The sequence below is a fragment of the Saccopteryx bilineata genome, chromosome 7, assembly GCF_036850765.1.
Source record: "Saccopteryx bilineata isolate mSacBil1 chromosome 7, mSacBil1_pri_phased_curated, whole genome shotgun sequence".
In the NCBI taxonomy this organism is placed as follows: Eukaryota; Metazoa; Chordata; class Mammalia; order Chiroptera; family Emballonuridae; genus Saccopteryx; species Saccopteryx bilineata.
Genome location: NC_089496.1, coordinates 68,238,299 through 68,263,332, shown reverse-complemented (window position 1 = coordinate 68,263,332; position 25,034 = coordinate 68,238,299). Strand labels below are relative to the sequence as shown.

Genomic DNA, 25,034 nt, shown 5'->3' with positions numbered 1-25,034 from the left:
AGCTCAAGGTCGCTGGCTTGAGCAAGGGGTCATTAGCTCTGCTGTAGCCCCCTCCCATCAAGGCACATATGAAAAGCAATCAATGAACAACTAAGATGCCTCAACAAAGAATTGATGCTTCTCATCTCTCTCTGTCTCTCTCTCAAAAATGGGGGTATGGGCATTATAAAGTCAATAACATGTTAGATTTGAAAAAAAATGTGGATTTTTAAAAAGTGTTAGTTTGAAAAGTCTCTAAAATGAGCTGTTTCCCAGCAAGAATGATCACTTAAGAGGTTTGCTCTGCATATGCAAATAAACAGAAACACTTGGTCCTGCTGTGGCGAGACACATACGAAATTATCAACCCAGACCATGCTCATCCACCCAAATTCCAGGCACCACCGCCAGTTCATTCAAAAAACACTCACTTAGCAACTACTGTGTGCTAGCGTGTGCCAGGTACTACCGTAGACCCTGGGGATACAAGAGGGAGTAAGATAGGCAAAGTCTCTGCTGTTAGCGGGCTGGTATTCCCACGAGGAAGTGGGGGAACTGCAGATCCAGATGAGCACACACACAAAGAAAAAAATTAGGCAATTTCAGATAGTGACAAGTGCTTTAGTGAGAATAAAACAGGGATGCTAGAGTGACTATGTGGACTGGCTACTTCAGAGTGGGTGGTCCGGGAAGAAGACCCGTTGAGACCTGAATGACAGGAAGGAATCAGGATGCAGAGATCTTGGGACAGACTCTCTAGAAATCTCAAGAGTGTGACAAGTGGGAAGGCCTCGTCTTGGTGAGGGCAAAGGACAGGAGCTGGGAGGGAAGCCAGGTAAAGAAAGGGAGGGGGAGCCGCGAACGGACGGACGGACGTGTGACCTGCACCACTTTGCCGTCCATCACAGCAGGTGGAGCAGAAGCCCGAAGTGTGTCAGGCCGAAAGGTTCTCCCTCTTCACTTTTGTGGTATGTTTTCCACATCTCTGCAAGAAAGCCCCTCGTAAAGATCATCTTTACCTACACCTAAATTTCCTAGTTTTCTAGGGAAAAACACACTGCTAAGCCCCAGTGCAAACCACCATCCCTTCTGAGTCCCTGCAGAAAACCTTCCACCCGGTTCTACCCGGCCATTCCCACTGTTGACTCACCAGAGGACGACACGTAAAGAAAGCCGGGATTTATACCAGGAAGGAGACCGACCAACCGAGCCTTTCCCCACCTGCCTTTCTCTGCTCCTCAACATGTGAGACACCCGTCTGTCGATGGCGTTGCCTGCTTCCGGCCAGAGCACGGACACATGATGAGGACCACAGGGAAACCAACTGGCACGGGGCTGCAGACATCGCCTGCCTGTCTGTGCGTGGTGCGTGCTGCGTGCTGCCTCCGGACCCTGCGTGCTGCGTGCTGCGTGCTGCGTGCTGCCTCCAGACCCTGCGTGCTGCGTGCTGCCTCCAGACCCTGCGTGCTGCGTGCTGCCTCCAGACCCTGCGTGCTGCGTGCTGCCTCCAGACCCTGCGTGCTGCCTCTGGACCCTGCGTGCTGCGTGCTGCGTGCTGCCTCCGGACCCTGCGTGCTGCGTGCTGCCTCTGGACCCTGCGTGCTGCGTGCTCCGTGCTGCGTGCTGGCCCCGGACCCTGCGTGCGCATGGAGCAAGGGAACGAGCAGAGCGCCGGCCGCATTGCTGCTGCCCGCTGCCCACGTCGACCGATAGCACACTGCTATGTAATCAGAACGCTGAGCCTGGAGCTTCCTCATTTTCCTTCGATGCCTCTCACTTGTGACCCCTGCAGTCCTCTGGACTGGCCAGCAACGCCTCCTATTTGGCCCCTAGGACTTCTGCGTCCCTCCAATGCTCACCGCATCTTATTGAAACACAGCTGGAATGTTCTCATCCCCTCAGAATAGCAATGGCTGCTGGGAGATCTAGAAGGTCTGAGGGTGCCCAAAGGGGTCTGTGGAGGAGGAGGGACAGTGGCTGCCATGCTGTGTGCCCCTAGGATGGGGGGAGGGCTAAGGAAGAGCTGAGCGGGGTGTCCAACCCCACACTACCCCCAGAGCAGCACGACTGACTCCTGTTTATGTGCACGGGCTCTGCAAAGGATTTTATTGAAAAATGAAAACTGCTGTTTCTTTTTTAAAGAGTGACAGATTTATAACCCTCTGGTAGTGACATGAAGGGGTGGTTTTCAGTGCCCAGGTGTCAAGTCTGTTTGCCACAATCTTGCGCAAGCCAGCCAGCCAGCCTCTTGGAGCCTCCGTCTTTTCTCTGTGGAACACGTTCCCAGACTTGCACTGCTGACATCTGAGACTGGATAGTGTTTCTTGGGGCAGGTGGGGGATGGGGTTGTCCCATGCATTGTAGCATATTTAGCACCACCTTGCCTTCTACCCACCCAATGCCAAGGGCATATCCCCCCGCCCCAGCCCCCAGATGTGGCAACCAGACCTTGCTAAATGTTCCCTCGGCAGCAAAGTCACCCTCGCTGAGGACTGCTGCTAGAGCACAGTCCAGCGTGTAGATACTTACCGTCTTGCAGGACTACAGCGAAGGCTAAATGAGAGCATACATAAGAAGGTGCATTCTAAGCTGCTATTATTAGAACACCCCGCTTACTCCTGGGCGTACACAAACAATCATACGGCCGATCCTGAATGTGATGATGAGGCTACCATACGCCCTGAGAGCCACGCGTTATTTATCTTTTTGTCCATCTCTTTAAATCTTTGCAGTACTTCATCACTGTCAGTCCATCGCCAGGCATTCGCTATGCCGGGATGATACACATTCTCAAACCTCAAACACTGAGAGCTCAGCCATCCTGGGCATTAACTCCCAATGCCCCAGAATGAAAATGTAGCAAGCGCCTGTGAGTCACATCAACAGCCTGACTCTACCACATCCATCACTTTACTCACTCCTGTGGCAGAAAAGGGTTTTTAGAAGGAAGACAGACACTTGAAAACGACCGTGCCTCTATCATCCAGAGCTCAGGGAGCGTTATTTGCGCTGCAAGAGCTTGATGCCCAAGTGTGGCTAATTCCTGAAACTCCCAGGATTTTCCAAGCGGTGGCGATGACCTTCAGAGAGACTTACTAAGACCTAGCACTCAACTCCCTTACATGTGCATTGTCTTGTTTCCATCTTACTACTTATCCTTGGAAGGTATCATTTTTCCTGCTTTATGGATGAGGAAAGTGTAGCACAGGGTTAAGGAAGATGCCCGGTGTGGCCACAACTTGAATCCACAGTCTCACGAGAGCCAGCACCAGGACTTCTGTGCAAACACCGCTCTCTACTGCATCTCATCTTCTCAGAGAGTAAGAGGTCTGAGCTTTGAGCAAACACACACCACCTTCATACATGACCCTGAGCCTCCCTGCACACATCCACACTGTTGTCAAAGCAACACCATGCCCCACACCTACAGGCGGACAGTGAGGCCAGACAAAAAAAAAAAGTCCTGCAAATAGAACTAGTTAAACTAGTGCCGGAGAACAGGATCGCCTGGTACCAGGGCAGCATGCTGCTTGGGGGCAAGACGCGTGGCTGCTCGCATCGTATCACAGCATTCGTGAGGCCAAGTCTGTGTCAAGGAGGAAACACTCAATGCCACCCTCCGTGGCTGTGTGTGGGCGTCACTGCACGCACTGGTCAGGTTGAGAAAGTGGGCCGCCATCCTGCCAAGCATTCTGACTCCCACTGGAAGCTGACCCTCCTCGTCCAATCAGTCCTGTCTCATCAGGCACCTTCATCCCAAGAGATTCCAAAGTCACTTGACTGGGGCTTGAGGATGAATACAACATTTTGGATTTTTTTTTTTTTTTTCTGAATCAAAATTCATTAGCACTTCCTCAGGGCCAGCACACGGTAAAAACAGACGCACTTTCCAAACTGCCTAAGTGGTGCCTCTGCCCATCTCTAAATGTAATCTCAGACAACAGACTGCGCTCTGAAGATATCCTAGGAGAAAATTTTAGAGGTTTTCCAACTGGATTCCTTCGAGCCCCAAGGAACTACTGCAGAAGGGTCCCAGGGCCAGTCAAGAGCCAGGGAGACCGGAGCTGACCCGGGAGAGACGGGCTGTCATTCATGGGGGGCTCCCACTTCTGCTTCCGTTCTATCTGCTTTGAATGTGTCATTTCCTAAGAAGACTTCACTTTCTTTAAAAAAAAAAAAAAAAAAAAGGAAGAAAAAAGTTTCTTCTAATAAAGGTTTCTCAAACCACTCTTTCTAGGTAGTCCTCCAGTTTTTGAAAAATCAATCTGAAGTCAAGTGCAATGACAAAGAATCTATTTAAAGCTACACAGCCCACCACAGTCCATGTCTCAGGCTCCAAGTGGTAGGTGGGGATCATCTTTAAAATATAAACGCTTTCTGCTTTGGAGACAGTCACAACTGAGTCCCAATGTTAGCTGTCCGCTTCCTCTTTGTGGAACTGGGAGGAAATCATTCACCTCCCTGAAGTGCACCTTCCCCGTATGCAAATTGGCAAGTGTCAGTGCTCTAGAATTAAGGTTATCACCAGTATTCACTGAAGGTATCCTTATAAACAGTAATTTTCTCCCACCCTCCTCCCAATTCCTTGAGGGCTCACAGGAAACAGTTCATTACATTTATTGAATGGGATGAGGTATGTGGTGGACTGTGGAGAGGCAGACAGGCGTTCAAGGGCTGCCTTTGACCTTGGCAGTGAAGGTGAGGAAGATGTGGACTATCAGAAAGGCGAGAGGGAGCTGGGGGGAGGTAACCACCAGATTTGCTGCTGTTTACCAACAGTCGCCCTCACCAAAGTTGCTGCTGGAGAGCTCCTTGGCCTCTAAATCCTGTTCAATCTTGCTAACATCCCTGGGAACGCAACAAATTCCAGAGGCTTTTCCAACACCCAGCTCCACTCACCCTGCCTCCTCCCAACTCCCTTAAATAATGGCTGAGCAAATGCCTTTGAGACCATCTTCCGCCCATTTCCTTCAAGACGTGCAAGCTGCTAACGCTGGGAGGCACAGATAGTGTGGAAGAGCAAATATGGCCAAAATTAGATTAAAATAACCTCCTGATAAACAAATTACTCACCTAAAATAAATATTGGAGTAGCGCGGCTAAGATAACTAAAAGAACAGCACCACCACCTGGCAGGAAGAGGAACTACATGCGCTGCTGTCTCTAGCCTGTCCCCTTCAGCCTGCGGAACTATGGGGTCCAACAAGGTGGGCAGGAAAGGGAAGCAAAGGGAATAAGTAGTATTCTTTGAACTAACACCTTTTAAAAAATGTGTTATGTACTTATGCAAAAGACAAAAACATTTGGTGAGAGAGGTGAGAACTTTAAGCCAAAGGGAAAAAAGTCACGTTCCAAGTTGAGCGTGGCTGGTGTAACAAGAGACTGAGGTTCTTCCTGCCCTGTTCCCTTCTGCTGGGTCACCCACCCCATCGTTCCTCGGCCTGGCCTCGTCAGATGCTGAGGCTCACAGCGGAGACAGGGGCCCTCACACAGCTGCCCACAGTGTGAGGCACCTCCTGCCGGGTCCCATTCAGATGCTTATATGGGGTGGACCTCATCATGCTTCTTTTTTTTTTTTTTTTTTTTTTTTTGTATTTTTCTAAAGCTGGAAACGGGAAGGCAGACAGATAGACTTCCGCATGTGTCCGACCGGGATCCACCTGGCATGCCCACCAGGGGGCGATGCTCTGCCCATCTGGGGCGTCGCTCTGTTGCATCCAGAGCCACTCTAGCACCTGGGGCAGAGGCCATGGAGCCATCCTCAGCGCCCAGGCCATCTTTTGCTCCAATGGAGCCTTGGATGCGGGAGGGGAAGACAGAGACAGAGAGGAAGGAGAGGGGGAGGGGTGGAGAAGCAGATGGGCGCCTCTTCTGTGTGCCCTGGCCGAGAATTGAACCCAGGACTTCCTCATGCCAGGCCGACGCTCTACCACTGAGCCAACCGGCCAGGGCCTCATCATGCTCTTTTTTAAAGAATTAAAAGACAGGTGCACTTGTTCCCCAAATCCTTCTAATATTTAGAAAGTATCACTGAACTTCCTTTCAGCTTTTGGTCTTATCTTCTTGAAGCTGGAAAAACAAATCTACCCTCTTGACTCAGTTCTTGGTAGCATAGAGCTCAGGTCCCAGGGACCTAGAGATTAGCAGGTAAATTCTTCAGTCCACAGGCTGTGTGCATTTCTTAAGATTTCCCAGCCTAAATTCCTGCACCTGTAAACTGGGGATCAGAAGGCCTCCTGCACAGACTGAATGCATACACACCAGCTGACTTGCTAAGAACTCAATAAACAGCAGATACTGTGTTGTCATCTCCACTGCACTGTGTGATGGATGGAGCTTGCTAGTTTGCATTCCTACAAAGTCGATCACGGCAGTCCATCGTGATGTGACAAACGCAAAACTCTATCAATATTATTTGAAGCAGGTTTTTGGCTCATCCCGGAAATAGATTGTTTGCTTCTCCTGAAGTTGTGGTACAAGGAGAGTCATCAGATCTATAATCACGCCACAATTTGATTCTTTCCGGAGACAGGAATAAGGTATATTGAAAGCAAATGTATGGAGCTTGAGCCAGGAAACTGGAACCTTCCCTTAGTCAACATTAATATGTCAACAGTTCCTCTGGGCACAGCTCAGTGCGAGGCGTAGGTTATGCTAGGGACCCCAGCCCTCAGGGGCTATACCAAGTGGGAAAATTACATATGTGCATACACAAAAATACATACATCTGTACACTTATGCAAAAATACAAGAATCATCGGTTTCAGTATAGTTAGCTCTCAGAAGTACAAATGCAGGGTTCTGTGATGAGGTTTGACAGGGAACCCAGTGCTGGGCAGAGGTTGGGCTGGGTGGCGTTCAGAGAAAACCCTTGACACAGATATTTGTGCCGGGACTTAAGTAAGGAGCCAGTGTTAGCTGGACAGGAAACCGTCAGTGAGCTGGGTGGCTCATTCTCTCTCTCTGATCCTCAGTTTCCCCATGTGAAAATGAGGATGAGGTGGATGAGATCAATAGGTTTCTGGGATACAGATGACAATTTTGTATTATAATCACCAAATCTGCTAAGAGACGAGATCTTAATTATTCCCGCCACTAAGAAGAAATGATAATGGTGTGACATGGTGGAGAAGAGGCTAATTATCGCTATAGTGGCACTCGTATCTCAGTATGTAATCGTATCAAATCAACCCTTGTTAAATTTACACAATGTTATATGTCAAATATGCTTCAATTTAAAAAAGATCAATAGCCTTCTAGGTTCTCGGGAGAACCTATATTTTCGTGAATGTCTCAGAGGCCACCTGGCAGGAAAATCGATGGGAGGTGGACAGACAGGGCTCTGAGCTCTCTATTAAAAGAAAATACAAGAAGTTTGAATACTGCACTAAGCAACCTTGAAGACTGTTTCCAGCTCGAATACTCTGAGTCCATGGTGGAAACTGAATGAGAAAGTGTCCATGACACCCTGAGGGGGGCAGGACCCCGGGCACCGGTGCCTGTGAGGCAGGGCAGAGCCCGAGGGCAGGTGGACAGGTCCAGAGCCCGCGGGCACACGGCTTGCACATACATGCCCCACGGACCCTGCCCGCACTGACCCACACTACTTGTGTGTGATTGTAAGATCTCGGGAACCACAATGCCAACCACCCTGACCCGCAGGTCGCCAAACCCCTAAGAGTTCTGAGAACCCCTCAGCGCTCCCAGCATTCCTACAGAAGTCTCAGGTAGGAATTTCAGAAAGAGCCCCTCCCTCAGTCCTTTGCAGCAGACAGCAGGGATCTGGGCGTCGGGTCCTCCCCTTTGGTTGCTGCTGCGGAGCGCAAGTCCACCGTAGACAACCCAGAATGCACTAAGGCATCTGCATGTGATCGGGCTCTGGGCACTAGGCTCCTGTAGCACCAGGCTGACAGCTGTCCCTGTGAGCCAGCCGGCCAGAGCAATAACTCAAGATCAGTGAGTAGTCTCCTCTTCCTGCCAAACTTCCCATTAGCTCTCTTCCCTCCCCTCCCTCCTTTCTCCTGTCTCCCTCCCTTTATTCATTGACTTTCCTATACCCAGCACGCTCCCCCCCCCACTCCTGCGAACTTCCGGACCCCTCTAAACACTAGTGCTCGCACTGGAGACCGGTCTGAGATAACCCATCACCCCCTTATGCAGGTTTGGGCCTGAACTGGGAGGCGCTGCAGGGGTTGCCTCGTTGTGGGACTGTGACCTTTAAGTCACAAAAAGCGGTATTTACAGATGCATCGCAGGCGCCCACGCAGACCAGGCACGAGCTCATCATCGCGCGGCCAACGCAGCTGCCACTTCCCAGGGCTGCACTTTCTCAAAACTGCCTTTGTACCTAATACTCACGAAGGGGCGCTGTGGGATGAACAGAAAGAGGGAGAGGGGGAGACGAGGAGAAGAGGAGAAGAGACAGAGACGGGGGTGAAACTACCGGTGGAGGAGAGAAAAGCAGGGTGGAGGCAGAGGACAAGGGCCACAGGGCCGGTCTGGCGTTTGGATTTCACTGCAGAAAAGAATGGCTTGCGCTGTTTCTTAAGTTCTGCTCATAAACAGCTACACTTTTTTGCAGAGGATAAGGCATACAAACAGGCAAACCAGCCAATACCGGAGACTGGAGCAGGCTTTGCACACGAGTGAGCGAGGAGGAGGAACAGATACAATATAAAAGGCATGAGGTTCAGATTAGACTGTTCAAACTCCTGTGCGTTCAACAGGGACCTCGAACTGAACAACAACGTAAAAACAATGTTTAAGAGCCTCCACTGCTGAGACAAGTGGAAATGAGGCTGAGGACCTCCGGGCTCATTACATCTCCTATTGCTGAGGAAGGGACAGGACAAGAGACGTTTGGTTCACACCCACCCATCCCACCCTGGCCACCGGCAGCTACTTGAAGGAACAGAGAGCTAAGTAGAACACTGACCCGGTGCAGCCCAGGGGCGCATTCCCTTTTTGTTATTATAATGAGTGGGTCCCAGTCTCCCCAGTCCCCTGGGGATCCCACCATCCTGCTTCTCCTCTAACTGGAGATTATTTCCAACCACCCACTACCTGATAGATACCTACAGACCTCAGATTCCCAAGCCCAGCCCTGTCACAGGAACACTGACTGTCCCCAAGCTGAGATATGTCCTTCCATCTTTATTCTGGCCCAGGAAGGCTCTCCTTTGGTGATGCATTTACAGAGATCCACTCCCATGGCCAACCTGTGCACTGACAAGCTAGTGCCAAGGCCCAGGTACTCCTCAGCGAGAAGGGCCATGCCTTCAGGAGCTCGGGGTTCGTGGAAACATTCCTAGGGACCGGTGCCAGATGGTGAGGTTCCGATTTTTAGACAGACGCTGACATCCTGCATTTAGGTTCAGCTGACATGAACTCACCTGGGATTCGAATTAACATTCCGTGCCTGGTCTTAACTCTGCAGGAAGACAACAGAAAGCAACTAGAGGGTGCCAAGGCAAACCCAGACGGGGTGGATGGTGCCATCCATCCCACCCTGGGCCATGCAGTGCCGTGGTTAGGCTGGGCAGACAGGAGCCGGCTGTAGCCTAGTATGCTCACTGCCCCTCCCCAAATCCACTACTGACTCCGCTGCTTAAATACAGCCCCCTTCTCTGCTGAGCTGCACTCTGGGCTCAGAATCCTTCCGTCCACACAGGGGGGTTGGCACTTGTATGAAACCTACTTCCTCTCCTTATTGTTCTGAAGTCTTCCAGCTCTCCAGACCAGCTCCCCTCCCAAGTAAGTTCTGCAGCTCCTAACAACTTTCTGCCCCCGGGGTTCTTCCACTTCTGAACCCATAGGAATGACACGGAGGCTGGGGAACTTGAGGTCAATTATGCAAGAAAGGTATGCATTTTTATGTAACACCAAGAAAGGTATTCCGGGCGGGGTCATCGGAAACCTGAGTGAGCATCAGCTCATGTATGTGGTCAAAGACACATTGGCAGGAGGTGATTCTCGGCAGGAGGTGATTCTCGGCAGGAGGTGGTTTTGACCTTCCGGGGGACATTTAGCAGCAGCTAGGGACTACTGTGTTCATGACAACTGGCGTTCTGGTGACTGAAGGTCAGGGACGGTGATAAGTACCCTGCAAGGCACGGTCCAGACCTCCACAACTAAGACGGACCCGGTCCAAAACGTAGGAGTGTCAAGGCTGAGAAACCCTAACGAGCACTAAGGCCAAGTATTTACTTGGTGGTAGAAAGAACGTCAGAGAACCTCTCATCCAACTCTCTTGTGTTATCCAGAACTTAAGATACAGACCAGAGTCTGAATAGCTAGCTCAGCAGAATTAACAAGTAACCCTATCCACCTTTCTACTGGGAAAACAGGCCTGTTTTACATACGGAGGACAGCAGGCCCTCAGCTCCCTAACAGCCCATTAACAGAGCTAAATAGAGGTTAGCATGACAAAGGCTAAGGTTATTGATTCTATGCATGAGCTGTTGGATTCAGGTAGTAATGGGGTGATACTTCCATTTCTATACAGGTAAATATTAGAAATCGTTCATTCATATAAAACTTTAGCCTACAAATATTTATTTCAGGCTTCTCATTGTGCTGGTGCAAATAACTCCAAGCGCGGCAGGAGGTAACCCTTTCCTGCAGAAGTTTGCATCAGCTCAGAGATGGACAGCAGCTCTGGAGATGGGAGGGCCTATGGGAGCCTAGAGGGGCTTCTAACCTGGTCTCAGGAGCCAGGGGACGTTTCTCAGAGGAAAGGACATGTGAGGTGAGCTCTGAAGCGTGAGCAGAAGCTAGAAACCCCTCAGCTGAGCCCCTGGCACCGCCGGCTCCGTCTGCTGAGCTCAGCCAGCCGGCGTGCTGAAACTCGCTCACTGTTCTCCGCGCGAGGCAGCCGGAAGGCACCCTGGATCTCGGTCTCTCCTCTCCGGCCCCGTGCCTCACGTTTCGGACGGAAACAGCTAACAACGGGCATGTGACGACTGATTTCCACACAGGGCAGGCACGTTATAAACTCAGGATACTCAGCCCTGAGCTAACGGGCTCAGAAAGGTGCGTGTCCCTTCTCAGGAAATATCACAGCCTCCCCTGCCACGCCCAGGATGGGGTACAGGAGACGTTGACTTGCCCGAGGCACAGCGTCCCCAGGCAGGCTCACCCCACCCTCCGTGCTTGGCCCCTCTGCTCCCCGCAGTCCAGGAACCCTCTCATCTTGCTGCATCGAACACCGGGAGTTATGACAGGGGGCCACCCAGGGAACAGGGGGGACAGTGGGCACCCAGACACCAGCCCTGAGGCAAGTCCACTCCCTGCCCATCACCAGCAGGTAACGCATATCTATCCCCTCCGTCTGGAGGGCTTAATTCTCCACTGACCCCTCAGACTTCTCTCAGCACCTGCGCTGGGCCGGCAGCAGAGAGCTGGGGGAAGACGTGTGGGCTGCACTGAGGTCCGAGACGCCCAACGAACACAGGGTTCTTCCCCCACGAGGGGAAGTGCTGTGTGATGCGGGCCTTTGTCTGTGCACAGAGTTGACAGAGACGGCCGGCCGGGGGAAGGAGGTGTTTTTGTTTTTATTCATTTATTTATAAGTTTTATTAAAGTTCACCTCTTACCCACAGGTCCCGGGCTCCCTGCAGAGACACAAATATCGCAATGGAAGCAGCTGGTTTCCAAGCTGCCATATTAAAATAGATGAAGAGGGAAGGAGGGAGAAAAATAAAAACATTAAGCCCTGACTTCTTCACTCCCAAGTGCACGGGGCCTATTACATTGCACACATGGCATCACCTCCCAACATAATTAGACTCGGGCTACCAGGCAAGGAAAAAAAAAAAACCCTCAAATTATTCAGATCCCATCCCCACCCCTCCCCCCTGAAACTATTCTTTAGCAATTACTCAAGTAACGGAGAAAGGAGCCAACCTTTTAATATACATCTGGTACGAGCATCTACTCTGTTCAGGCAATTACCAACACCCCACCTGCCCAAGAATAGAGTCAGGAGCTGAGCAGGGAACCGAACACAGAAATCCCGCTCCGCACTCACTGTCATAACCTTCTCTCCTCCAGGACAACCCCATGGGAGCCTGCAGCTTATGCCAACAGTCCTGATGGGCCGCCAGTCCTGTCAGAAGGAGCTAGAGGTCTTCAGGTCTGCTGCAGACAGTGCACTCCCTTTAGAACCAATTGTCGCCTGACCTGTGGTGGCGCAGTGGATAAAGCATGGACCTGGAACACTGAGGTTGCCGGTTCGAAACCTTGGGCTTGCCTGGTCAAGGCACATATGGGAGTTGATGCTTCCTGCTCCTCCCCCTCTCTCTCTCTCTCTCTCTCTCTCTCTCTCTCTCTCTCTCTCTCTCTCCTCTCTCTCTAAAAATCAATAAATAAAATATTTTAAAAAATTAAAAATAAAATTAAAAAAAAGAATCAATTGTCTTGGCCCTGGCCAGTTGGCACAGGGGATAGAGTGTCAGTCTGGCGTGTGGACATCTCGGGTTCAATCCCCTGGTCAGGGCACACAGGAGAAGCAACCATCTTCTTCTCTCCCCACCCTCTCCCCCTTCTTTCTCTCTTCCCTTCCTGCAGCCAGTGGCTCAGTTGGTTCAAGCATCGGCCCCAAGCACTGAAGATAGCTTGGTTGATTTGAGTATCATCAGCCCCCGACTGGGGTTTCTGGGTGTATCCAGGTCAGGGTGCATGGAGGAGTCTGTCTTTCTATCTCTCCCTCTCTCGCTTAAGAATCCATTGTCTTAATGGCATTAGGGATAGGCACGCCCACGGTGCGAGATGCTGCCTCTCTCTTCGCAGCCCTGAGCTTGGAACGGCCACCCCATCCCCACCTCACCCTGAGGATCCTGGAATGGCTCTCCTGCCCTCCAAGGTGGAAACGAGTTGTGGAGACAGGAGAGCATCGTTCACCGAACTCGGAGGGGAAAGGAAGACCCACTTTTCAGGAGAGGTGCTTACTGGATTTCAACAGTGCTGCCAGGACTTCAGTGGCTGCCCTGGGGAGGGAGAAAGAAAAATGAAGAAAGTCAGCAATCAGTGGTCGTCTCGTCTGTCAGACCGCGGGTCCCGCACCCCGCCCGCCCTCTGGGCTGCCACCTGACAGCGCACCATTAGGCAGGTAGCAGGCACTCTATTGATTCTACCGTGGCCATTAAAGAGGCATAAATGCAGAAATTGCACTGAGTGGGGTGTCCATCTTGCAAATGGGTCTCGGGAGTCCCCTCTGAAGCTGAAAATTGCTTCCCTTCACCTCCTTGCCCCCTGCCTCCTTCCAACTCCCCACATGGAGCTCCTCTTTTTTCTGTCGCTCCAACTGGCCAGAGTTCTGTTTCTTTTTTTTTTTTTTTAAGTGAGAGGTGTGGAAGGAAGAGAGACAGACTCCCGCATGCGCTCCAACTGGGATCTATCTGGCAAGTCCCCTATGGGGCGATGCTCTGCCCATCTGGGGCAATACCTGTTGCTCAGCAATTGAGTTATTTTTAGAGCCTGAGGTGAGGACATGGAGCCATCCTCAGCACTTGGGACCAACTTGCTCAAATGAGGCATGGCTGCAGAAGGAGGGGAAGAGAGAGAAAAAGAAGGGGACAGGGGAGGGGTGGAGAAGCAGATGGTCACTTCTCCTGTGTACCTTGTGCCCTGACCAGGAATTGAACCCAGGACTTCTACACACTGGGCAGATACTCTACCACTGAGCCAATCAGTGAGGGCCTTAACTGACCAGAGTTCTTGCTTTACCCATATTAACCCCCGGAAGCCTGGGGAGTCTAGAGCAGTGGTAGTCAACCTGGTCCCTACCGCCCACTAGTGGGCATTCCAGCTTTCATGGTGGGCAGTAGCAGAGCAACCAAAGTATAAATAAAAAGATAGATTTAACCATAGTAAGTTGTTTTATATATAAAGATTTATTCTGCCAAACAGCGAAAATCCAGCATAAAGTACTTGGTAAGTAACTATTATTATATGCTTTAACTTGCTGTAACTCTGCTTTATAAATTTTATAAAGTTACTTCCCTACTTTATAAATCACCATTACTGTGGAACCGGTGGGCGGTTAGAAAATTTTACTACTAACAGAGACACAAGAGTGGGCGGTAGGTATAAAAAGGTTGACTCCCCCTGGCCTAGAGGATGAGGCGGGAGGGGTGGGCCCTGGAGGCAGAGGGAGTCGCAGTGCAGGGAAAACTCCTGGAAACAAGCCTGGCCCTGGGGACACCCTGGGAAACATTCCCAAGTAGAAACAAACATTCAGGGGTTGCTCAAGGGAGGCTGGTTCCTTCTCGGGTGGGTGGCAAACAGTTACAGTTGCATCCTGTTTCTCCTTTCCAAGTGTTTTATTTATTTATTTATTTATTCATTCATTCATTCTAGAGAGGAGAAGGGGAGACAGAGAGAGAGAGAGAGAGAAAGAGAGAGAGAGGAGAGAAAGAGAGAGAAGGGGGAGGAGCAGGAAGCGTCAACTCCCATATGTGCCTTGACCAGGCAAGCCCAGGGTTTCGAACCGGCGACCTCAGCATTTCCAGGTCGACGCGCTATCCACTGCGCCACCTTCTTTTACGGAGGACTTCCCCAGTCTTTGCAGCGATGACAGGCACGCAGGGTAAAAGTGCCTTTGGCCCATGTCTTAATGACCTTTCAGTCTGTTTCCCTGAGCCTGGGAAGGGCCCACAAAGACCCACCGCTCGGGACTGGAAGGCACTGAGGTGTTGCGCTGTGATTCTGGGAGGGAGGGTTTGGGTTGCTTTTCTTTTCTCTCTTTAGCAAGATATGTATTTTGCACGGCTCAGGTAATTTATCCTTAAGTCCTACTCATTACATCTGTTCCCACCAAGAGGCTGAGGACTGTGGGGCAGTTAAAAAGATGGCGGAGCAGCCTTCCAAGATGACACAGACACACAGATACACACAGACAGACACAGATATAGACAGACACACACACACAGACACACAAAGACACACAGACAGACAGATACAGACACAGACAGACACACAGACAGACACAGATATAGACAGACACACACACACAGACACACAAAGACACACAGACAGACAGATACAGACACAGACAGACACACAGACAGACACAGATACAGACAGACACAGACAGGCATATACACAGACACACACAGACAGATACAGACAGACACACAGACACAGACAGGGCTGGGACCCAACACAGGAGCCTCTTGCCTCCCCTGTCCCCACCCCCGCCCCCCACTGCCGGTCTCTGGACTCTCTAGCTCTGGGCCTGCCCAGCCAGGGTGATGAGAGACAATTCTCTTTGCAATATATTACCAAATTCTGAGCGACAGAGCCAGCAGGGAAAGTAATACTAGTAAATGAACAAGAATAAGCTAAAATAAAATAGGAACCTAGCACTTGAGACATCGTCGTGCCCCCTAACCCACGAGGAGTCCTGCGAGAGCAATGGCCTGAGACACAAGCTCCGACACAAACCCACGTCGGGACGAATGCCCACCCTGCCCGGCCTGCCCGGGGGGACCACCACGGCTGCAGGACGGTAGGAAGAAGGTGAGACTAGTTGTCATCAGTGAGCTGCCTTGTGTGCCCTTCCCAACCATATGTTCTTCTAATCAGCTGTGAGATTCTTCACTGGCGTAACCCCACGCAGCTGGGCCACGTGGACTTCAGAAGGAACACAGTGGCAGTGTGGTGAGAACGGACCCCGCGTGGGAACAGAAGGGCTGCAGTGGATAGGGCTGGCTCAGGTGGCCACAAAATGAAAACCAATCATCAGGGCGAAGCAGAGGGGCCCAATTAAGTTCACCAAAGGGGGTCAGCAGAGAAGAAGGAAGCCACAGAAGCAGAGAAAGAAAGAACGGGGCCATCCCAAGCGAAGGACCCTAGCCCCGTCCTAGGTCACAAGCCCTGTGTGGGAAGGCGGCCCTGCATTTCTGATTCGCATGGTGCTTTTGCGTGGGGAGCTCAGCATCAGTCATCTGCTGGGTAAGACTTTTATGAGGGACAGACGGCTGGTGGGGAGGGACAGGCAGCAGGCACTCCAGTGAGGAGGATCAGAGGCAACTGGAGCACCGAACAGAAGAGTGAAAAGGAGGAAGGGGGAGAGAGATGGTTTGAAGGGAGGACTGAGTCATGCTACTCAGAGCAGGGGTCTCCTGGGAGCATCTCTTCCTTCCCGGGAACTGATTAGACAAGCAGACTCCCCACCCCTGTCCTTGCTGAGTCAGAGCCTCTATGCTGACAGACAATCCATATGCACATGAATGTGTGAAAATCGGTGCAGAGGAGAGTGTCCGTATGGCTTGGTGACCCTGACATTGAGAGGGAGATTCAAGGGGCCTCCCCGATCTCAACCCTGCAGGAAGTACCAGATAGCGGGACAGCATACCCTATAAATATAAACCCTAACAGTGACGTGATATAGCAGGAAACACGTGGTGTCCTATCAGCCAAAGAGGGGAGGCTGGTCTCCGAGCAACCGGACAAAATTTCTTTCTCCCAGCTGCTCCCTGGGCACTCAATGTAGCTAACGCAATACAGGGTGCGTTTGGGACAAAGATGGACCTATGTGTTGAAGCCAGAATTCTGAAGACTTGAGACTCAATTCTGTAGGTAATATTGATAGAAAACCATTCAATTCTATTTTTAAAAATCAAGGGGGTGCATTGGCAAGGATGGAAAGGTGAGATAAAGCAAAGAATTACCAAGACCGGATGACAGACGAACGACGGAGGCCAGAGGCCAGGGAAGAGGCAGTGATGGTCTGACACCTCTCGCCAGGGCAGACGACAGGAGGAGGAAGCCACGGCCAGACTAAGGTGGGACACAGAGGTGTTTAGAGAAGACACTGGTTTTGATTTGGGACGTGCTGAGCTTCAATCGAGACGGGGAGGATGAAGCTACATGAAACTAGCCAGGATGCTACTGGAGATACAGACAGAGAGGTCTGGACAGGGACTCCAGGGTGGGACCGCATATTCATAACTCACTAGAGCAGCAACAATAGTTGTAGCCCTGGGAGCAGGTGACATTTGCACAGAAACCCTATTGAAGCAACCCAGAGGGCTGGCCCAGGACAGTGTCTCCCCTCGAGGGAAGGGATTCCAAGGGCCTCAGCGCTTGTGCAGGCGGGGAGGTCAGGAGGAGACCTGGGCAATGTGGTAGGGACGTAAGTTTTGAAACGTAAGAAGCTAGATTTTTCTTTCTTTCTTTCTTTCTTTTTTTTTGTATTTTTCTGAAGCTGGAAACGGGGAGAGACAGACAGACTCCCGCATGCGCCCGACCGGGATCCACCCGGCATGCCCACCAGGGGCGACGCTCTGCCCACCAGGGGCGACGCTCTGCCCACCAGGGGGCGATGCTCTGCCCCTCCGGGGCGTCGCTCTGTTGGACCAGAGCCACTCCAGTGCCTGGGGCAGAGGCCAAGGAGCCATCCCCAGCGCCCGGGCCATCTTTGCTCCAATGGAGCCTTGGCTGCGGGAGGGGAAGAGAGAGACAGAGAAGAAGGAGAGGGGGAGGGGTGGAGAAGCAAATGGGCGCTTCTCCTATGTGCCCTGGCCGGGAATCGAACCCGGGTCCCCCGCACGCCAGGCCGACGCTCTACCGCTGAGCCAACTGGCCAGGGCCAGAAGCTAGATTTTCTAGGCACAGTTGTTTTTCAAACTGCAGGTTGTGATCCAATGCCAGACTGTCAGATACAAGGAACAGGTATTGACTAGCTAGTCAATGAGTTAGAATCTATTAGAGCTACTTCCTGTGGCAAAGGTTAGCGGTGATCTCAGAAACTGATTTCCACCTATGCACGCGCGCGTTATGTGTGCCTACTGGAAGAGCAATGTAAATGTTTTCCTTAAAATACAAGCCTGTAAAGCTCTTGTTTAAAGTGTAGTCTCCGTGCGAGATCTGAACGAGAGCAAACATCTAGAGACAGCTAATGAGCTGATGAGAAAACAAAGCACAGGATCTCACACCCGGAGCCGGGATCCAGGCACAGGGCCTGTCGCTGTAAAAGTGGCGAAGAGGCTCTTTATTTTTGGTCTATGTTGGAGGGTGAGTATCCAGAGTGTGGGTGCCCTGTCTGAGCACTGAGCTCTGCTTCTCTCTTGCTCCCCAGTGTAACACTGAGGTTGCCCATCAGGCCTAAGGTAACCAATGGCTAAACATACCAAATGCAAAAAACATAAGCAGCTGAGACTTAAACAAGGTAGAAAACATTCAGTTGCTTCCACTCCAAGAAGCCAAGCCCACTGTGTGGAATGAGTGACCTGGGCTCTGAATGTCAGTACATCTGGGTGCTAGACTGCCCCCTCGTGGATGTGGACACCTACCACCCATGGTTCTTGTTCCACTGATTCCACAGGACAGGACTTTTTCATAGGTGCTCTTTCCTTTTTTTCTTTCTTTTTTTTTAAGTGAGAGGAGGGGAGATAGTGAGACAGACTACTGCATGCACCCCAAACCAAGATCTAACTGGCAACCCTGTCTGGGGCCGATGCTCCAATCAACTGAATTATTTTTAGTGCCTGAGGCTGACGTGCTTGGACGAACCGAGCAATCCTCAGTGCTCAGGGCCTACACCTGAACCAATTGAGCCCCTGGCTGTAGGAGGGGAAAAGGGAGAGAAGGGGGAGAAGGAGAGAAAAAGATGGTTGTTTTTCCTGTGTGCCCTGACCGGGGATCGAACCTGGGATGTCCATGTGCATGCTGGGCCAATGTTGTATCCACTGAGCCAACCAGCCAGGGCCTATAGGTGCCATTCACTTAAGGTTTAAACCCATACCATCATCCCACACTGTTTGAGCCTCCCAGTGGGGCGTCTGTGGGGAGTAAAAGTGGAAATACCAACATGTCCTCCTCCATCAACTTTCCCTGCATTTGCATCACTGAGTGGGTTACCTGATAGATGTTTGCAGGACGTTGTGCGCTGGGACAAATACAATAACATCTAAAGGCCAGGCTGAGTGGCTGACTCACCCTACACAATTTCTCAAGGTGGTGGGGTGACTCAGCCAGGATTCAAAGGCCACAGTCACTTTTCCGTTTCTCCTCTCCCGCGGGGAAGCTAAGATGAAACCACTGGCATTATCCATGTCCTCCTGCTCTGGGCGGCCTGCACCTCCCCCTCCTGCCATTCACACCTGACCCTCACATCCTAAGGCAGGTGTCCCCTCCTCAGGAAAGACTGGTTCGACCTCTAGTCCAGGTTCTTGTCCTTCCTTAGTATATGTATTCATTCTTTCTTCTTCTTACCTTCCCATTACTCAATTCCATTCGCAATTATCCACTCAGCTGTTTGATTCTTTTATTAATCCCGCCTGCAAACTACAGAAACAAGGGAGGGTCTGGTTTTGTATTACTCTAACCCCCCCCCCCCACTTAATAGTATTTGAGTACAGACACCATTGAATACATGCTGAACTTTTTCTGAAACTCAGGTTCGAATCGAGTAGCTTTATATATGTTAGTCACCAAACTCAACAAATGTGTATTGAGCACCTACTATGTGCTGGGATAAATGGGTAAGCCAAAGATGCTTGCACGCAAGGGTGCTAGGGTAAAGGATGTATTTAATAGACAGTAAGCATTCTGAATAATGCACTGCATCGGTACATTAAGTGTGTAAATGCTATGGGGAAGAAAAGAAAAAGAACAGCATAAAGATAATAGATGTGCAGGGCGGATGGACTGCAGGTTTTAAAATGTTTTTTAGAGCAGGACTCCTGTGAACCACACGTGAAGGAGAGAAGGACGTCATTATACAAATATCAGAAGGAGGCCCTGGCCGGTTGGCTCAGTGGTAGAGCGTCGGCCTGGCGTGCGGGGGACCCGGGTTCGATTCCCGGCCAGGGCACATAGGAGAAGCGCCCATTTGCTTCTCCACACCCCCCTCCTTCCTCTCTGTCTCTCTCTTCCCCTCCCGCAGCCAAAGTTCCATTGGAGCAAAGATGGCCCGGGCGCTGGGGATGGCTCCTTGGCCTCTGCCCCAGGCGCTAGAGTGGCTCTGGTCGTGGCAGAGCGACGCCCCGGAGGGGCAGAGCATCGCCCCCTGGTGGGCAGAGCGTCGCCCCTGGTAGGCGTGCCGGGTGGATCCCGGTCGGGCGCATGCGGGAGTCTGACTGTCTCTCCCTGTTTCCAGCTTCAGAAAAATACAAAAATATATATATATATATCAGAAGGAAGTGTGTGCAGGCACTCTAAGACGACGGGCAGCCCGCTCTGTTCATGGAGGAGCCCGCTGGACGGGGCAGCTGAGGTTGAAAACGGTGAGGGCAGAGGAGCAGGAGCCGACGTGGGGTATGCCAGGTACTGACCATGCAGGGCCTGAAGCACTCCGAAGCCCTTCCCTTCACTCCACGTGAAGGACTCACTACAGTATTTTGAGCAGTAGGTCTAACATGTTTCTCTGGGTACTCCATTTTTTTTTTTTTTTAAGGAAAAGGACTTAGGAAGGCAAGAACAGAAACCAGGAGAGACCAGAGTAAAACTCAGTAGACAGCTACAATGCAGAGCAAACAAAATATAGCAAAAAATAAAAGGGATGCTAGAAAACAGCCAAGTAGGATTTATTCCAGGAATGCAGGGTTGGTTTAACATCGGAAAATCGGCCAATGTCATAATCCACCATCATAACAGAATAAAGGATAGAAGTATCATCTCAACAGACACAGAAAAAGCATTGGGTAAAATCCATGACACTTTCATGATAAAAACACTTAGCATACTAGGAACAGAAGAAAACTTCCCTGACCTGAGAAAGATATTTACTTAACACCCACAAGTAACATGACACCTAACGAGAAAGACTGAATGCTTTCTCTCTGTGATGAGATAAGAACAAAGCTAAGAACCATTCATTTACACCACCTCCATTCAACACTGTACTGGAGGTTCAAGCCATAGCATTTAAAAGGGAGGGAATGAGGGAATGAATGAAGGAAGGAATGAATGGCATGCCCATTGGAAAAGAAAAAGTAAAACTGCCTCTATTTACAGATGGATTAGTCTTGCATATAAAATGTCTTAAAGAACCCCCCCCAAAAAACCCATCAGAACCAATACACAAGCCCTGCAATGTAGCCACAGCAAAGGATCAACACCCACAGCTCCATCGTATTTCTGTATACTAGCAATGAACAGCTCAAACAAGAAAACGTTTAAAAGCCATCTAATGGCCACAAAAAGAATAAAACTCCTGGCAATAAACTTAAAAAAAAGAAAAGAAAGTAAAACCCAAAGCTTTCACACTGAAAGCTATAAAAATCACTGTTGAAAATTTCTTCAAAGATGTAAATAAATAAAAATTACCTACACGTCAGCTGTCACCTCACTACTGCTGCAGCCTGAGAACAGATCGACCCATAACATCCACTCTGGGCCCCCCGCCAACTGTTCCTCAGGGCACAACCACAGTGATCTTCCCAAGAAGGACATGGGTGCGTTCTGAATGTAAAGCTAACAGGATTTCTCGACAGCTTGCTACTAGAAGTAACAGCTCAGTTATTTCTCATGAAAATCCTCATTTTAGAAACGAAGGGACCAATCAAGATAAACTAAGCTGCCCGCCACCCAGCAGCTACAAAGCACCGGGCCAGCAAACCCCTTCAGGGAGTTTCCAGAATGAAGCAAGGACGCAGCCCTAGAATTGAACCCGAGAGCCTCTCTAGAGCTGGTGGGGGACACTGGGGTGTAGCAGCAGAGACAGAAAGTGGAAATGAACAAGAAAGGACAGGGAGCTGTGTAACTAACAGGTGGGTAAGGCCGGAGGTGTGGCACACTGCCCACAGCACCCTGCGCCCAGAGGGCCATCTGCACAGTCCCGCCTCCCGATGGCAGCACGGCTAAAAGCATAAAAGCACACGCAGCCATAGACCTTCACATGCGCATGCGCGTGCCCATGTACGAGCACACGTGCGCGCACACAGAGCTAAGTAACCAAGGAAAGATGGATGACGACTGGATCTCGCTCGTCACCAAATTCAAGGGAGAGAGGAAAACCCAGAACTGGAAACCGAGATGGTGAAAAGAGAGAAAAGCCGAGAACATGTGGTACCAAGACTGAACCAGGTCCTGTGCCTGGTACAGGACCAAGTGCGTTTTCCTCCGTGAAAGGGAAGAGCCACCTCCACCCCCACTCCATCGGGATACTGTCAAAGACGGCTGGCGGGAGCCGTCGTCATCACGGAAAGTTTTTAGAGGAGAAATGGAATCCCAGGGCACAGACTGGTGTGGTCAGTGACCCCAGCAGGGAGGGTGACGCGGGCTGCTGACGGCCGGAGCCAGGGAGCCGGGAGCAGGGACAGTGCAGACAAGGCTGGGAGGGGCTAGCAACACCTGGCCTGTGATGAGCAGCCACTCTGCAAAGGACACATAACCATGTGTCCTTGGATGTGGATGCAGGACATCCACAGCCATAGCCAACAGTAAGCAGACCCAGGATGCAGAGAGAAGCTTTTGAGAACCCCCAAGACCAGGATGGGAAAGGCTAATGTTGGGAGAGGTGCCAATAAGTTCTCCCTGCCCTGGGGGGAGTCTCTTTCTACACATGATGTGACCCTTGAGTTGGCACTTCAGAAAAAAATTACCCTTGAGTTATCTTAAATTATTCATGAAGTTCAACGTACATGGATGTGTGACTGTAATCCCATACTTTAATATGTATATATAAATGTATAATGAGTCCAGTATATAATTACACATCCATAGATGCAACATGAAGTGTTCCAGAATGTTTGCTAGATTATGGTAAGAGAATAGTGGCTGGATCACCCATTTAGTTAAACTCTTTTGAATCAAATGCATGTTTGATACAATCCACTCCTGAAGTACCTGGAAGTGCAGGAGAGACAATGCGATACCCGATCACATTGCATGGCCCAGGGCAGGCAGACGCTTGCTGACTCAGGGAATGAGTGAAAGGTGTCTGATTTTGCTCTAGCTAAAGGGCAAGGCAAAGGCAAGCCTGGCTGGCCATTGTTTGACCTGTTTCACTGAGGTGTGACAGGGACCTGCACTTGGTACAAGGCTTCAAAAAGTTGTCATTCACAAAAAGTCATATACTGTATGATTCCTGGGTGGATGGGTGGGTGGGTGGGCATGATATGAGCTTCTAGTTCAAAGTAAACTGGTAACACAAATTCCCTTCCTCCCCAAACTTCATTAATTTCATTGTGGAAATACAAAAACAAATAATTTTATAATAGCAGGGGTAAAAAGAGGGAGAAGTTATTAGCCAAGGGTTTTAACAAAGTTTTGGAAGACAAGAAATGGAGGAAGTAGAGTAGCAGAAGCCACAGCCCAGAAGTCAGTGTGGTACAGTAGCTAAGGACGCCAAAGTATATGTAGGGCTCAGACTGTCCATAGAAACCCAGGAGGGCCCTGGCCAGCTGGCTCCTCTCTCTCTCTCTCTCTCTCTTTCTCTCTCTCTCTTCCCCTCAAGTGGATATGGCTTGATTTGTTTGAGCACATTGGCCCCAGGCGCTGAGGATGGCTCCATGGAGCTTCTGTCTTAGGAGCTAAAAAAATAGCTTGGTTGTGAGCATGGCCCCAGATAGGCAGAGCCTCAGATCCAGACAGGGTGGATCCTGGTTGGAGTGCATGAGAGAGTCTGTCTATCTTCTCTCCTCTTATTTGGAAAAGAAGAAAAAAAAAGAAAAAGAAAAGAAAAGAAACCCAGAAGGGCTCTGGGTCAAAATTCTACCCAACGACCAGCCTTCATCTGAAACACTATAGTTTCTTATTCAAGAGGAATATACAAATACCTAATAAAAGAGAACAATGTTCAGATTGCCAGTTTGGGAAACAATGACCTAAGACTATGAAAAATATTTTCAACTGTATTAAAAGACAAGTTCTGTATCTATTTTACATAAGATAGTACATTGTGGCCCTGGCCGGTTGGCTCAGTGGTAGAGCATTGGCCTGGCGTGCAGGAGTCCCAGGTTCGATTCCTGGCCAGGGCACATAGGAGAAGCACCCATCTGCTTCTCCACCTCTCCCCCTCTCCTTCCTCTCTGTCTCTCTCTTCCCCTTCCGCAGCCAAGGCTCCATCGGAGCAAAGTTGGCCCAGGCGCTGAGGATGGCTCCATGGCCCCTGCCTCAGGCGCTAGAATGGCTCTGGTTGCAACAGAGCAGAGCATCGCCCCCTGGTGGGCATGCCAGGTGGATCCCGGTCGGGCGCATGCAGGAGTCTGTCTGACTGCCTCCCCGTTTCCAAGTTCAGAAAAATTAAAAAAAAAAAAAAGATAGTACATTGTGACTTTCAAGGGCAAGCATATCTTAGTGCCAAGTTCTCAGACTCTTGAGAATACATTAACTCTAGATTCACACACGCAAATCTATACCATGAAGTGTTTCCTGACCTCACACCCAGATGTGAGCTCCTCAGCACCTTGCTACCTTTGGAGTGATTAGTAAGCAGTAATTTTGATTTTTGTCTCAAACGCCTGATGCAATTTTAATCCTCCTTAGAGGAGGGCTGTATCCCGGTAACCCTTGTAACACCTAGCACCAAAGTTCTGCATGCGCAGTTCTCTGTGGACGTCCTCATCAACATTTCCCACACCTGTCAGCTGTGCGGGGTAGAGAGCAATGTTTCCAATATGAAGGGCCAGCCCCTTTACTTGGATTCTCAGAAACATGGGAAGATATAAGGACTATGAGCCTTTGTTACTTTAAAAATCGTTAAGATGTTACTTCAACAAAGAAGGCTCTTCCCTGTTCTGAAAGTGGGTGGGTAAAGCCACGGAATCCACCGAGTGTCTGCCAGGTGGCGGGCTCCGGGCCACGCCCTCACTTCCTCGAACCCCATTATTTTAATAACATCTCTGACATAGTCCTCTTTTACTATGAAGATGCTGAGACTGGGGAGGGAGGGGACCTAACTTTCTCAGAACAGATACTGAAACCCAGGCCTCTGTCTCCAAGTGTGGTGCTGGTTCTACAGCAATGGTTTCCAACCTTTTTACCCTGGGGACCCGTGAAAATAGAAGAATTATTTCAGGGACCGCTAAGGCGGAAATCACCCTGAGCATAAGCAAACTTGCCCAAGATAATTGGGTCTAGACCAGGGGTCTCAAACTCGTGGCCCA

The 25,034-nt window shown here is 50.4% G+C and overlaps 1 protein-coding gene across 3 annotated transcripts in view; it reads right to left on the bottom strand.

The window, feature by feature from the left end:
• AGBL1 (AGBL carboxypeptidase 1) overlaps positions 1-25,034 on the bottom strand; it is an 837,820-nt gene that overhangs the window by 719,086 nt on the left and 93,700 nt on the right. For all 3 annotated transcript variants that reach the window (XM_066239188.1, XM_066239190.1, XM_066239189.1), the window contains exon 6: positions 12,928-12,965. In XM_066239188.1, the coding sequence (XP_066095285.1) occupies positions 12,928-12,965 (38 nt within the window). The remainder of the gene's footprint in view (positions 1-12,927; positions 12,966-25,034) is intronic.